The sequence below is a fragment of the Astyanax mexicanus genome, chromosome 22 (assembly GCF_023375975.1).
Source record: "Astyanax mexicanus isolate ESR-SI-001 chromosome 22, AstMex3_surface, whole genome shotgun sequence".
In the NCBI taxonomy this organism is placed as follows: domain Eukaryota; kingdom Metazoa; phylum Chordata; class Actinopteri; order Characiformes; family Acestrorhamphidae; genus Astyanax; species Astyanax mexicanus.
In genome coordinates this window covers 4,574,425-4,591,123 of record NC_064429.1, presented here as the reverse complement: position 1 = coordinate 4,591,123, position 16,699 = coordinate 4,574,425, and the positions used below count along the sequence as shown (strand labels likewise).

Here is a 16,699-nt window from a genome sequence, read left to right as displayed (position 1 = left end):
TAGGCCCGACCCGCTTGTGCTAACACCTCAGTTGCCGAGTATATAATATAGAGATAGGCCCGACCCGCTTATGCCAACACACTGGATACCAAATATAATATGGGTATAGGCCCGACCCGCTTGTGCTAACACCTCAGTTGCCGAGTATATAATATAGAGATAGGCCCGACCCGCTTATGCCAACACACTGGATACCAAATATAATATGGGTATAGGCCCGACCCGCTTGTGCCAACACCTTGGTTGCCGAGTATATAATATAGAGATAGGCCTGACCCGCTTATGCCAACACACTAGTTGCCAAATATAATATACAGATAGGCCCGCCCGCTTATACCAACACACCAGTTGCCAACTATAATATGGGGATCGGCCTGAGCCGCTTGTGCAAACACGGTCGCTGAATATAATATGGGGATCAACTGAGTCACTTGTGCCAACAGCTCGATTTCCGAGTATAATTTGGGACTCGGCCCAGGCCGCTTGTGCCAACACTTCAGTTGCCAAGTATAATATGAGGATCACCCCAAACAGCAAATGCCAACACCTTGGATGCAGAGTATATAATATAAGGATTGGCCCGACCGCTTATGCCAACACCCCGGTTGCCAAATATAATATTAGGATTGGCCCGAGCCATTTTTGCCAACACTCCAGTTGCAGAATATAATATGGGGATTGGCCCGAGCCACTTGTGCCAACACCTTGATTGCGGAATATAATATGGGGATCAGCCCGAGCCGCTTGTGCCAACACCTTGATTGCCGAATATAATATAGGGATTGGCTCGAGCCGCTTGTGCCAACACCCCGGTAGCTGAATATAATATGGGGATCGACTGAGTCACTTATGCCAACACCTCGATTTCCGAGTATAATATTAGGATCGCCCCAAACAGCGAATGCCAACACCTTAAATGCCGAGTATATAATACAGGGATTGGCCCGACCACTTATGCCGACACACCAGTTGCCAAATATAATATAAGGATTGGCCCAAGCCATTTGTGCCAACACTACGGTCACAGAATATAATATGGGGATGGGCCTGAGTTGCTTTTTGCCAACACCTCGGTTGCCTAGTATAATATGGGGATTGGCCCAAGCCGCTTGTGCCAACACCTTGGTTGCCGAATATAATTAAAAGGATCGACCAGGCCTCTTATGCCAGCACCTCGGTTGCTGAGTATAATATGAGGATCACCCCAAACAGCGAATGCCAACACCTTGGTTGCCGAGTATGTAATATGGGGATTGGCCCAAGCCGCTTGTGCCAACACCTTGGTTGCTGAGTATAGTAATATGGAGATCAGCCTAAGCCGCTTGTGCCAACACCTCTGTTGTCAAATGTAATATGGGAATAGGCCCGAGCCACTTGTGCCAACACCCAGGTTGGCAAGTATAATTTGGGGATTGGTCCAAGCCACTTATGCCAACATCTTGGTTGCTGAGTATAATATAAAGATAAGTCCGAGCCATTAATGCCAACACCCTGGTTGCCAAATATACCACCCTTTAGTCTCATTCTTTTATTAACATAAAAGAGTCTTATCTTGTGCATTCTTGACTTAATAAGTACCATATATAGAAAAGTGGTTTTGCCTACACCCCCCTAAAAACAATTATTGCTATTATTTAAGCCATTCCAATGAATAACAATGCATATCTTTTGGGAGAAATCAGTTATATTACTTTATTTTTACCATTTTTGCATTAAAAACTATTTAGGCATATATTTATTTTATTCATAAAGGATTTCAAATAAAATAACGTACAATAGAAAAGATATTTCTCCTTTAAAAAATCAGACATGTGTAAAGGTCTGTTTCTGGTATATTTCTCAGTGCTGGCCTGATGAACCATGACGTGATCATCACCATCAACGGCCAGCTGGCCCAAACCACGGAGGACGTGAGCCATGCAGTGCAGTCCGGGGAACCCCTGTCCATTGTGGTGCGACGGGCTAATGAAGACGTCACGCTCACAATCATCCCTGGAGAACAAGAGTGACCTGTGGGATACCTGCGGATTATACGTACTGTGTGCTGAATAACAGAGTACTGAGGATAGGGCATTGGTTAGAGGCCAAAAGATGCAGTATATGTTTGTAAAATAAGCTTTTTTTTATAGTTTTTGATCTGAAGTATATATGTTGGGGTGTTTTTGGGTGAGTGTGTGTGTGTTTTGGTTACAAAAGTGTATTATCAACAATGTATATAATTTTACATTTTTATAATTTTCTACAAAGTTAAGAAATTCCTCTTTTTATCAGTTATTTTATGTATATTTAAACTGCTTTAATTAACAACAGGGAATGTTTGGTGCTGTTTTTATTAATAGGAAATGTATTTTTGAAGTTGGGAAACATGAACTTCACACTCCAGGCTTTAACATATTGAGCACTTATATTATTATAATGAAAGCTTTTATTATAATGAAAACTATCGTGAGGGCATTTAAACACTGGAAACTTGTTTGGAGTGTGTATCGCTGCTCAATTCCAATTGCAGTGTTGGTTCTGTGGTGCTGTTTATAATCATGCCGCAATAAATTTGATTCTCCACGCCAGGCTGGACTGAAACGGCCTGACCAGCTGCTGCTTTAAGTGCTGTTTTTTAGAACAGAACAAAATGTTTTTTTGTTTTTTTTCCCACAGGTTCCTTTCAAATGACTTACAGCACTAGAGGAAATCTTTTAATGGATTATTAGCTTGAATGTTGGGGGAAAAAAGCAGGGAATCTGTGCCTGACTCCATTCAAGTGCAGGTGTGTCACACAGCCGAATGCGCGTAACAGATTTTCTACTGTTTAATGGGAGCCCAGATAGCAAAAATCACTCAGGCCATTTCCGTGCCTAAATACCACATGCCGAATTACGACGAATCCTGATGCTCTGCTCACGTCTGAGCAGATTTCTACATGTTCCTACACCCCCGTTTGCTGAGTATGCAACAATCAGCCCAAGTTACATGTCTCAACACCCCGGCTTCCTAGTATAATATGGGCATCGGCCTGAGCCACTCATGGCAACACTCCGGCTGCCAAGTATAATATAGGAAGCATCCCAAGCTGCTTGTGCCAACACCTCAGTTGTTAAATATAAAATGGAATCAGCATGAAACGCCTGATTTAGCACACCAGATGTTAAATGTAATATGGGAATCAGCCTAAACAGTTCATGTCAGCTTGTGTCCAGTTGCACATTGTAATACGGGAATCAGCTCAAGCCACTCATGGCAACACCTCGGCTGCCAAGTATAATATAAGAAGCAACCCAAGCAGCTTGCGCCAACACCCCGGCTGTCAAATATAAAATGGGAATCAGCTCAAGCCACTCATGGTAACACACCGGCTGCCAGGTATAATAAGGGAAGCATCCCAAGCAGCTTGTGCCGATACCCCGGCTGTCAAATATAAAATGGGAACCACCCCGAAATGCCTGATCCAGCACCCCGGTTGCTAAGTGTAATATGGGAATCTGCCTGAGCCACTCATGGCAACACCCCGGCTGCCAAGTATAATATAGGAAGCATCCCAAACGGCTTGTGCCAACACACCGATTGTCAAATAGAAAACAGGAATCAGCCCGAAACGCCTGATCTGGCACCCCGGTTGCTGAATGTAATATGGGAAGTGGCCGGAGCCACTCATGGCAACACCCCGGCTGCCAAATATAATATGGGATGCAGCCCATATAATACACTCAGCACTGTAGTTGCTGAGTGTATTATATGAATCAGCCCAAGCCACTCATGGGAACACCCCTGGCTGCCAAGTATAATAAGGTAAGCATCCCGAGCAGTAGGTTGTGCCAATACTCCGGTTGTCAAGTATGAAATGGGAATCAGCCCGAAATGCCTGATCCAGCACCCCGGTTGCTAAGTGTCATATGGGAATCGGCCTGAGCCACTCATGGCAACACCTCGGTTGCCAAGTATAATATGGAAAGCCTCCCAAACGGCTTGTGCCAACACAACTATTGTCAAATATAAAACGGGAATCAGCCCGAAACGCCTGATCTGGCACCCCGGCTGCCAAATATAATATGGGAAGCAGCCCAAGCTGCCTGATCCAGCACTGTAGTTGCTGAGTGTAATATATGAATCAGCCCAAGCCACTTTGGGAATACCCCTGCTGCCAATTATAATATGGGAAGCATTCCAAGCCGTTTGCACCAACACACTGGTTGTCAAATGGAAAACGGGAATCAGCCTCTTCACTGTCCAATAAAAAACGTCTCTCCATTAGTTTGCAAAATAATTTAAACCCACACACAAACACACATGTGTTTGTTACACTAGGTCAAAATGTATTTATTTATGGACCAATAGAAATTCTTCTATGAAATAAACTCTTTTTGCATTGAAAGTTTTACACAGTTGTTACATGGTTTAATCAAACATATTAGCAGTGAACTGTTTTTCAGTAATTCATTTTGTTTTTAAAGAGTTTATGATGGTTGAGATGTGAACTCGTTTTATGTTTAAAATTTGGAAATTTGGTGGTGTCCCCTCTTTACGTTAAGCTGCTGTAGCAGTTAAATCCTTTCACAACATTTTGTCGCTGTGTGATCTAAAACACCAGTGTTTTTGGCAGCATTTTCTGTACAGTCAGCATTCTGGCTTCCAATTCCAATCTTGGCGTTTTATCAAACGTCCTGCTGGGAGGACACAGATTACATTACATTATATGCAGAGAAAAAAAGAGAGAGCGAGTGGAATAGATTGCATAGCTGAGACAAGAGATACTGACCTCTGAATAGAAAAGAGAAATGATGTTACAGGAGTGAAGCATTAAAATGGATTAAATAGTGAAGCTTCATTGACAAAATGTCCAGATAATCATGGAGAAAACGGAACTTTTCTAAATGCACTTATCGTCAAAGAAAGAGCTGCGATGTGTGGGAATGCAGTGCTATTCAGAATAAAGATAAACGTTACCAGGAACAATAAATATTATACATTTAGATGGATATGGAGCCCCTAAGGTGACATTATGTTTTTAAAAAAATGATGCGTGGCCACAACTTATTAAGACCTGAATTATCTGATTACCTACAGCAGGGGTGTCCAAACTTTTTTTGTTGGGGACCAGAAGGAGAAATATATTTTAAGTCACGGTCCACACTCTGTAATAAAACAAATAATAAAATATACCACTTTAAATAATACTTTTTTCCTGATTATTTTATTTACACCCCATTTTACTTTATTTTTACTATCTTTATCTTTGACAGTGTTGTGTAAACTAAGATTTTTCAAATTGATGTTTAATTTCATGATGTCTCTTAATATTAAACTCCTTAATTACAGCAACTTTTAGACTCTTTGGCCCGTTTTTCTGCGCTAAAAATGCGCACTCTCTCCGCTTTTAGACTCTTTGGCCCGTTTTTTCTGTGCTAAAAATGCGCACTCTCTCCGCTTTTAGACTCTTTGGCCCGTTTTTCTGCGCTAGAAATGCGCACTCTCTTCGCTTTTAGACTCTTTGGCCCGTTTCTGACACCTAGCGTTCAAACTTTGAATCTCACATTATAAAAACCTGCTTAACAGCCGGCCAACTTTCATTCTATTTCTAAAATACCTCGCCTCGTAGTTTGGACACCCCTGATCTACAGTGATGAAAAAAATGCTGTTTTCTGAGTTTTAGAGCCACTCTTAAAAAAACGTGTTTTGAGGGAAATGTAGTTCTAACTGCTTGGGCTGCAGTTTAAGCATGGAGCACGGAGGAAGAGAAAGAGCAGGTTTTGGAATAAACTGCTTTGGCCGATCCTCATATTATATTTGGCAACCGGGGTATTAGCTTAAATAGCTCAGGTGTGAAAATGGGCTATGCTGAGCCACAGATAATAAAAATATTATTTTAGGGATGTATGCAAAACCACTTATCTCTTATCTTAAGTTGCTTTTCCATTCCACCTTAAATGCAGTAGCCTCTGTTGCACCATTTAAGGTGTTCAATGCCAGAGAGCACTACGGCCCGACTGATTTGAGCACTATTGTGGGTGACGATGATGATAATGAGAGGCTGATCAATTCTAAATAATGTTATTATGGGCCAATATAATTTTAAAATTATATTTTAGATATTAAATTGATTAATAAATGTATTCATTTTATATACTTATTCTAGGTGACATAATATAAGATTAGTATGTTTTAGGGACATAAACATTTAGATAGTTAATAATAATGACATATAATGATATAATTTTAGTTTTCCATATTTAGTTATGAGGGACAAAAATACTCTAGGTGGAAATGGAAATATTGGTCAATATAATAAAGTTTTTTATATTTTATTTGGTGATTTCAAAATTAAGATTGTTTAATCCTTCTTTATTTTATCCTTTTTTAGATTTTTCTTTATATATAGAAATCTTTGATTGATACAAAGGTGGAACAGGTGGTAAGTTCCATTAGTAGCTAGCTACTGATTTTTTTTTTTTGCTTGTTAGGAGGAAAATGTCCATAAAACATTGAAACTACACATTAAACAGGGGTATTATAGTGGTTATAGTAATTTTTTACAGGGAAAATACTTTAATTATTGGGTTTCTTTTATCACTTGTGCTGATATCATCTTGCCAGTCATTCTCATATCATTCTGTTTGGAGTGTTTCTATGAAAAATCTGAAGTTTAAAGGGTTATTTAGCCCTAAAACGTCCCCTTACCTTCCCCTCCAGACTAACAAGAATCAGGACACTCAACCCCTAGATGTGCACCCTCAAAACAATGGGGTAGGGCTTAGTACTAACATGGGATTGGGCCAGTAGGTGCATAAGAAAGTTTTAAACTTTTAAACTAGGGTTTGTTCATTATTTAGTTTGTATTGGTTTTGTGAACACGCTGAACACAAACAGTGAATTATGTATTTTATTTACAGCAGGAAAAGCATCTTTACACCGTACAAAAAAAAAGGACAAAATATTTTATACATTGTTTAAACAGATGTAGCACAAGCAAAAAGGTCTTCTTAACTAAACATTAAGCAGATTTACAAATAGTCACATTAAAGCCCAACAGAACCAACATTTAATGAACACCATCAAACCATCAAACACTGAACAGAACTGTGTAAAGAGTTCACTGTGAGAGAGAGAGAGAGAGAGAGAGAGAGAGAGAGAGAGAGAGAGAGAGAGAGAGAGAGCGCAGTTAAATAAATTATAGTAGCAGGTTCTGTTTGGACTCTGTTTGTGACAATAAAGGGCCCGACTGATATGAGCATTTAGTGGGTGGTGATGATAATGAGGGATCTATCAATTCCAATTAAAGTTAAAATGACCAATATAATAATTTCAGATTAATATTTAATTTTGTTATCTCAAAATATTTTAGATTATAAATTGAATTGATCCATTTTAGATACTGATACTGACTGTGATACGTAAACATTTAGATAACCATTAATACTGACCAATATACTTTTTTTTTTTGAGACTCTAAATGAAATTGGAAATATTGGTCAATGTAATTTGAGATTTATTTATTATTTCGTGATTTCAAAATTTAGATATTTGAATGCTTTGTGATTTAATTTTCTTTTTTTGACAAATTTTTATTTATATAATTTAAATATTAAACAACATCAAATTATAACATTTTAGTTTTGTATCCATTTAGGAACCCATACATTTAGATAAATAAGTCTGGTTATATATTCTTACATTTTTCTTTTTTGAAGTGCTACATATTTATTGTTAAATATATATTTTTTTATGGATCTGAAATTTGTTAATAATGTTAACTGTATATCTGTTATATGGTCCCTAAAAATGTATATAAGCAATAAAATCAACTCATATTATGTGTTTCCAGCATCTAAAAATCTTGAAAACCAATAATATTTTGGAGTGGTATCATTTTTGATTTTTAGCTATTTTAGAGACCCAAAAATTAAAAATCAGTTCAGGTAATTTTAGTGTTATATCTACTTTAGGCCCAAACATTCTGCCAAATTAAAATTAGCTAAAGACATTTTAAGATAATTCTTTTTCGCAGAAATGTTTGCATGTTTTTATTATCCACTTTTCAATAATTTCCATATTTTTGGTATTGGGTGCTGTGCTAGCCCTAATTCCATAATTTGTGGTCATGAATTCTCTTTATGAAGAGTTTTGCTTTGTGTTATAATATGTTTTAAGCCTCAGATCTTATATGGCAGGTTATACTAAGCATTTATTACATGATGTGTTGCTTTCATATCAGTAAATAATGAGTCCCATATTGGGACCCACGGTGGTGCATCTATTTAAGGTCATTTCAGATCCAATCTTGAAAAAAATCCACAAACAAGCTTATATTTCACCACGTTCCACCAACACCCAAAAACTAGCTCCATATCAATCGGGCCCTAAAGGGAACGTGTTTATACAAAACAGCACTAAGTGAATACTAGGCTCCTCCGGTTGACTTGGCGCTGAAACAGAAGCAGGTGATGTTCTCTCAGACATTAGAAGGTCTCAATAGAAGGTGCACCAGTTGCTGCCGTCGCTGGGCGTCAGTCCCCCGGTGATGAGGAGGATGAGATCCACGAACCACCAGATGCCCAGACCACCCAGAGTGAGGAGCTTCCCCACGGCTGTGCCCGTGTGACCCAGACAGAACCGGTCCACTCCGAAACAGCCCAGGAAGAAGGAGTACAGCAGCGTGGTGATGAAGTAGTGACCCGTGTACCTGCAGAAACATCAGAAATAAGGAGACAATGATCAGTCCGTCACTGTGCATCACAGCTGCACTATATATCACTAGTTAAATATCGCAATTTCTGTATTTTCAGTACTGTTAAAGTCTTCGGATTAAAAAGAATTTAATTAAGCAAATGAATGTGTTTTTTGTGATACAAGAGGTGTTCCAAGTTTTTAATAGAGATGGACCGATCAGTGTTTTTGGGGGCGATTCCGATCGCCAATCATCTTTCATCTCAATCGGCCGATCGCCGATACCGGGCGGGGCCAAATGCCATATTAATGCCACACAGGTGCCAGACAAACCTGGTAGAGATTCCCCTAATTACATCCAAGCCTAAGCAAACACTGGTCATTTACGCTGATAGAAAATGAACAGAAGAGGGTTACTGACCAAAATTAACGCTTTCCAGTAGAGATAGCGTTATAAGTTATAATAAATATATATAAATATTTATTAGACACAAGAATTTTTATATTTATATGTCAATACCGCAAGAATGTGTAACATCAGCTGCCTCAGCCTGTTTTTCTGAGTCAGCTTACTGCTTAAAAAATCTAATTTACTGTTAATATATAGATAATAAAACAATATTTTAATAAAAACAGTAACGTTAATCTAACGCTCCAGCTATAGCTTAGAATGGGCAAAAAATCCAGCCTGACTCTCTCCGCCCTCATAAACTGTAATTAAGAGTGTGGACCTGCTTTAAAATCCATCAGATCGGCTAAAATCAGAGGAATATCGGCCGATCGCCGATGCCGTATTTTGGCTGAAAATCGACCGATACCGATACACTGCCGATCGATCATTTCATCTCTAGTTTTTAATGTTTTTAATTTTAAGTGATCCAGACTATAAAGGAACATAAAGAATCATGTACTCTGTGATTTGTTTTTTTTTACTTTACTTAGTTGTTAGCTTGCAGTTTCTGAGGCTGGTAACTCTGATAAACTTATCCTGTACAACAGAGGAAACTCATGCTCTTCCTTTCCTTGGGCGGTCATGATGAGAGCCAGTTTCATCATCTTCATAATGTTCTTGATGGTGCATGCAACTGCGCTTGAGAATTCTTTTTCTTTACATAGTTGAATATTTCTTGCTTCTCATAATCTGGATTAGAACATTACTCTAACATTCACTGTATACCTGTAACTCTACCTCTTCACTACTTTACAACTGATGCTCTCAAACACTTTATTAAGAAGCAAGAAATTCAAGTAATTAACTCTTGACAAGTTCAGCACAGCTGTTAACTGAAAACCTGAAATTCCAGGTGACTCTACATCATAAAGCTGAACGGTGAAAATCCAGCTGAGATGTTCAAAGCTTTCATCTAAAATAAAAAAACGTATTCTGCTTTACTATTGTTAACCCTGTTTTGTAGTTTAATAACCTACAGTACAGACACTATTTAATGAAAATAAAGGAAAAACACTGAATTTAAGGTGTATCCAAACTTTTGACTGGTACTATAACTACACACAAAGGTTTAGTTGCAGTACAGAACCCCTAGAGTTTAGTAGTGCAGTAGCTGCAGTGCTGTAGGACCCAGACAATCAAGCTGAGCTGTAGGTCTCTCTCTCTCTTTCTCTTCTTCTCTTTCTTTTTGTGTCTCACTCTCTCTCTTTATTTTTTTCCTCTGTCTCTATCTATCTCTTCACCTTCTTTCATTCTTTTTCTCTATTTCTTACTCTCTCTCTCTCTCTTTATCGTTCTTTTTCTTTCTGTCTCTCTCTCGTCTACTTCTTTTAGATGTTTTTAGCTGATCTGTATTTGGGTTGATCTGTGATGCGGTTGCCATGTTTACCAGCTCTTCTCCCAGTTCAACTACTACAGTACCACACTGCCCTCCAGTGGTATAGAACGATGTAAAACACAGTAGAAGCAGAAACACACAAAGACTCCTATTATGGTAAATTTTCACTGATTTATGGTGCCTGAAAGTCTTCTCCAATAAAAGATGGGCTGTTAGACTGTTACTGTAAACCAACAAAGTGCACAGTATATTGCAGATGTTTCCAATAAAATGGCCAGTGAGAACAAGTATTTCATATACACTGTAAGCCTGACTTAAGGATTCAAGGATTCCAGGATTCAAAGAGATTTTATTGTCATTCGCATCACATGTGGTACATGAGGTTAAATTATTTGAGGGAACAATTTGCCCTTGTGAGAAGCTCATCCATGCTTTCATCTCCAGTAGAGTGGATTATTATAACAGCCTTTTGGACTTCCTTAAAAAAAGACCATTAAACAGCTATAGCACATTCAGAATGCTGCTGAATGAGTTTAACCAGTACTAAGAAAACAGAGCATATCACTCCAGTATTAAATTTTTACACTGACTTCCAGTTAGATACAGAATAGATTTTAATGTGCTGCTGATTAGTGGTGGGCAATATTATATTGTATACAATATATCGTGACACAGAAATATCATGATATTAAAAATCCATATCGTGATAAGAGATGTTCTGTCTTAAAAGTAGTCTATTTACTGTGAAGCTTTAAGCGTATTTATTGTATAATTGTTTTAGTTTATAGTTTTTGTTTGCCGTTTATAAGCATGAAAATATTCTGCAATAGTTTTTGCTGCATTATATTATTTTATGCTATATTGTTTATTTTGCCACATTATGATTATACTGTTATACTATATTCCTGAAATGAATGAATTATTTTTCTGTTTTCCTATATCGCCAAGTATATCGTTATGGCAAAAATACCCTGAAATATTGTGATATTATTTTAGAGCCATATTGCCCACCCTCTCTTAGATCCATGTACTCGGGTCAGTGAACCCAGAGTCCAGTCTAAAGAGAGAGAAGCAGCTTTTAGTTATTATGCTGCATATAACTGGAACAGACTACTAGAAAGTCTAAGAAATGCCCCAAATAGAGAATTGTTTAACTCCAGGTTAAAAACTCTACTATTTTCTTGTGCTTTAAACTGAAGCATTTTATCTCACTTTTTATTTTGTTTTACCTTATTTTATTATCTTACTTTATTTTGTGCTAATATTCTAAAAACTTTGTTTTGCTTTTTAATACACTTTATTATTAATTTTAACAATTTTTTATTTAAACTGCTTCAATGCTTTTATTTCTCATGTAAAGCACTTTGAAGTGCCATTGTGTAAGAAAAGTGCTATACAAAACTTAATTTTTGTTATATCAGTTGCTTTGCACAATAATTCCACTTTGAATTTTATGATTAGGTGAATACAATATATTTGTATTTAGTCTGCTCTTCGATTTCATTTGAGCAAAATACAGATTTGAAAGACTCATAGAAAATTTGACAAAGGAAGATAATGCTATAGAGCAACAGTTTAACATTCAGTGACTTACTGCAGCTCAGAAAAATTATGCTTGCTCTTACAGCCTACAAAACAGAATCCAGGTAAATAATCTTAATATACGATATACAGCTCTGGAAAAAAAAAAGAGGCCACTTAAAAATTATTAGTTTCTTTGATTTTGCCAAATTGAAAACCTCTGGAATATAATCAAGAGGAAGATGGATGATCACAAGCCATCAAAGCAAGCTGAACTGCTTGAATCTTTGCACCAGGAGTAAAGGCATAAAGTTATCCAAAAGCAGTGTGTTAGACTGGTGGAGGAGAACATGCCAAGATGCATAAAAACAGGGTTATTCCACCAAACACTGATTTCTAAACTCTTAAAACTTTATAAAAATGAACTTGTTTTCTTTGCATCATTTGAGGTCTGAAAGCTCTGCATCTGTATTGTTATTTTAGCCATTTCTCATTTTCTGCAAATAAATGCTCTAAATGACAATATTTTTATTTAGAATTTGGGAGAAATGTTGTCTGTAGTTTATAGAATAAAACAACAATGTTCTTTTGTATATGATCAACAAATTTACCTATGGTAGCTTTGCGGGAAATTTACTACACACTGAAGGTGAGTGTCAGAAACTGGAAAACACACCCATAATGCAGATAGATTGTGCCAGAAGCTGACATTGACAAAACTCAAACTCAGTTATAATAAGTTGATTCAGTGGAGTAATATACGGAAATGTTCAAACTAACAGTGGGTTTACAGTGTAGTCTATATAAGATACTGTATAGATACCTTTAAAGTACACATCCAAATAAATCGAATTTAGTAAATACTGTATATTCTGAAGCCCAAAAGATCCAAAGGTCTCCATTTAGCTTACTTGATACACGGTTCATTCCCACGGAGAAACTCTCGAGGTGCAGCACATTCAATGCCGTCTAAAGCTGTGCACCACACCGGTGTGTGGTTTACATCCTTATACACCTGACCCTGATTTCCAATCTGAAAAAAAGAAAAAGAATAAAGAGAAAAGTTAATTTTCAGTAAAAGATAAATGGAAAGTTTCCTACACTGACCTGGCAGATCTCAAAAAGTAAAAGTGTAGCAGTATCTATTATTCTCCAGGAGCTGAAGAGACATGTGTTTGAATTGTTTCACAAAATTAGGAACACACCAAAAGTATTCAGCCAAAAATGACATAAAAGCAGAAATGTTCATTGTGAATGTGGTTGCTGTTGGGTTTACGTGTGGAGGAGTGTAAGGACTGGAAGGCGGGCTCCACCAACAAGAGAGAGATGAAAACATCCAAGGTAAGTGCAAAATCCCAAGTGATTTTATTTTAGTTCTCAGCACGCAGAAAAAATATTAAAGAAAAACTGTACAAAAAATGAAAAGAAAGGGGTTTTAAAAGTAATGAGGGCTACCTGACTTCACATCAGCCAGTAAAGGGTCACAGCTGGCCTGCTGCACAAAAACCCTACCTCCCTCTAACAACACCATTTTCAAATACAAAGAGGAGCCCCAAGTTTAGTCACACCTCCTCTTTTAAGGCTGTAGCCCCACCCACCAAACAATCGGCAGCTACCAATACTAGGGGTGACTAAAAACATATAAACATACAGAAACAACACTAATTCATACACACTACTGATATCAGTTATTTACAAACATGTCTCATCCCCAAAATAGTACACTTTACCGGTAAGTATTTACACAACATATTATTAATAACATTTCCCTTTTTTCCCCCCACAGGTTTTACGGAGCAGCAGTCTCACCCCCCTCCCCACTAGTGAATCGAGGGCCCTTTGATCACTCATGAGAGAGCTGGCAGACCACAAGTCCCCTAAAGGAAAGTTATCAGGTAAGTATTACAGGTTACAATCAATTATTAATGCAGTGTTCATATTAAGGTTTTAGAAAGTGCTGGTGATGGGTCTGGCCTATTGACATAATCACATTCATTTTGGTGCATCTCTATTTAACAAAGGTTTGAAAAATATCTACATAAGTATAGATACTTATATTTAAAATATTTTAGTAGAAGTTCAACTCAAGAATCAACTCAGCTTTTTACTCTTTAAGTAAAAGTATTGGATTCAAAACTACTTAGAGTATAAATAGATAGAGGGATTTCTCTGGATAGGGGTTTTATTGAACAATGAGAAGCCAAAATAAAAAAAAGTGGTATGCCTCCTGTATACTCACCTTCAGGCAGCCGCGTCCCATCTCACTATGGGCTGTGGTGTTTCCTTTGTGGTCCTCAGGCTCTTCGCAGTATACAAACTCCTCAGGTCTGGAAACAGAAAACACAACGGATATTACAGATGGGCAATATTTTATTTTAAAATAAATGTATCCTATTATATTGACAAACCTTTTTTAGGTATAAAAAGGATAATAATAATAATAATACATTGTATTTATTTAGCGCTTTTCAAAAACTTAACAAAAATAAAATAGGTAAACATTAGGCATGGTCACAGGTTATAAAGTTTAAAAACAGCTGAAAGCAAGAGAGAAGAGCAGTTTGCCATCAGCAGCCAGAGCCATGAGAGAGCACAACTGGTCTTGCTCTCTCTGGGTGGGTACAGTAGATGGCGTTCTTTCCCCTCATCACTCCTAGGGTGACGTGGATCAGCACAAGTCTGCATCTGTGAGCTGATGTATCAGAACCGAGTCACTGCGCTTTCCTCCGAGTGCACTGTGATGATACTGCATCAGCAGCAGCTCAAAAAAAGGTGGAGCCTGACTTCAAATGTGTCGGAGGAGGCGTGTGCTAGTCTTCACCCTCTCTGTGTTGTAAGGGATATACAGCAGAGGAGCAGTTGTATGGGTGGGACAAAATGGCCTAGCTAAATTGGAAGAAAATAAGAAATAAATTTATAGAAGAAAAACAAAACAAACACTATGAGCCATATTTTAGCAATTTATAAGCGCGCAGTCAACCATGCACTGTGCAGCTTGATTTAACAACGGAAAAAAGAACACCGCTCGAACACAGCTCGAAAGATGCAAAAGGCATGTATTAATTAATCATGGATGGGTTTTAGACGTAATGTGAAATAAACAAATAATCAGTGTATCACCTAACATTCTCTTCTAGAGCCTGGTGCGCTCTGACTTTCACGTACTGCTAATTTAAACGGCATAGAATTTCTGCCCTTTTAAGCAGAGGTAACTGACCTGCTTTTCACACTGGTTCATTCTGTTTATTGTTGTTGTTTTACGTTTTAGAGGGTTTTATATGGGTTTGCGCACAGCTGCCTGACTGTTGACATCTGTCTCGGTTGTATTCAGTCAGTGGAGGACTTGTGTTTTCCGTTGCCAAGATAGCAATACACCATAAATGTACCCATTTAAACGAGACTGTTGGGGGGTGTAAGATAAGGCCCTATAACTCTACAGGGTAGGGAGTAGTGTACTCACAGGTATCTGCAGAGGACCACCGGAGAGGGGGGGCTGTACTCAAACTGATCCGTATGGTTGGAGGGCTCTGTGGGGGAGGTCAGGTCCTCTGTGGGGGTTCCCTCCGGAGCTGCAGGGGTGGTTGCTGCGGTGGTTGTGGTGGTTGAGGTGGTAGTAGAGGTGGTGGAGGGGGTAGCAGCAGGGGTGGTAGAGGTTCGATCTCCTGGGGTTTGGGTGGAGGAGGACGTGGAGGTGGTGGAGGTGGTGGAGTTGTGGGAGTGGGTGCCCCCCAAGCTTTGCAGCAGCAGCGCGGTAATCAGCAGTAAACACTGGCCGCACAGCAGCACCCAGCTCACACACACGGGCCGCATCCCGACCTCTCCCCGCGGGGAAAAACCGCTTGTAACTCCACACAGCGCGCTGCTGCCGCCTCAACGACCCGGGGAAAAAGTGTCAGAGAGGTCCGCTACCCGCCGGACTCTCGTACTGTTCCGAAAAACAAAGAGAAACGGATTTAAAACCGATTAATCAGGAGCTCCGCTCACTGCTCCGCTCTCCGCTTCCGCGCCCGCTGATGACGTCACAGGAACCTGCGCTGTACGTTTTCCACCCGTTTTCCTGTTTACACCCATTTCAGCCATAATTGTAAATAATAAATCTTTATTTCTAGTTATCTAGTTATCCTGAACCATCTGATGAATACCAGATATTCAAAATCATATATATTTATTTGATTATGTAAAAAAAAAAAAAAACATTTTTTTTAATTTCGTATCAGTTACTTTATATATAACACTACCAGTCAAAGTGTACTAAACTCATTGTATTTAAATAATACAGACATTTGCAGCACACTACCAGCGCTTTTAAGTAAACATTACAAAAACTGTAAAAAAAAAAAAAAAAAAATACATGAATACTAATACTGACACTAAAAATACTAATACATTTCTCCAGCAGGGGGCGCTCACTTCCCACCACATTTACACTAAAAATTCCCTTAAACTGAGACTCTGAACACATAAATAAAACTTAACTTAAAATGTAACTTAAAATTGCTTCACCTAAAATTAATCGAACCTTTTCAATAAAATAAATAACTTAATAAAACTATTTTGCCTCTTTTTTCTTTTCAATAAAACACATTAAATTAAAGTTTATTAATTATTCCCATTTTAATTATATAGTAATCGTTATTTATTTATTTATTTATTTATTTATTTATATAATATAATATTGTTATATAATATTGTTACTAATGTCTGTTATATAGACATTAGTATATTATAATATATAT

At 38.0% G+C, this 16,699-nt stretch overlaps 2 protein-coding genes across 2 annotated transcripts in view; one reads left to right on the top strand and one right to left on the bottom strand.

Annotated features, from left to right (window-relative positions):
• htra4 (HtrA serine peptidase 4) overlaps positions 1 to 2,591 on the top strand; it is a 48,222-nt gene extending 45,631 nt beyond the window's left edge. The window contains exon 9 of the mRNA XM_007239424.4: positions 1,844 to 2,591. Within this exon, the coding sequence (XP_007239486.3) occupies positions 1,844 to 2,009 (166 nt within the window). The 3' untranslated portion in view covers positions 2,010 to 2,591. The remainder of the gene's footprint in view (positions 1 to 1,843) is intronic.
• Positions 2,592 to 6,857: 4,266 nt separating this feature from the next.
• Positions 6,858 to 16,003, bottom strand: LOC103028514 (TM2 domain-containing protein 2). Its single transcript, XM_022666863.2, has 4 exons — positions 15,424 to 16,003; positions 14,203 to 14,290; positions 12,875 to 12,996; positions 6,858 to 8,671 (listed from the first exon to the last, which is right to left on the bottom strand). The coding sequence occupies exons 1-4, from the start codon at positions 15,771 to 15,773 to the stop codon at positions 8,458 to 8,460; spliced, it is 774 nt and encodes a 257-aa protein (XP_022522584.2). The 5' UTR covers positions 15,774 to 16,003; the 3' UTR covers positions 6,858 to 8,457.
• Between the last annotated feature and the right edge of the window lie 696 nt (positions 16,004 to 16,699).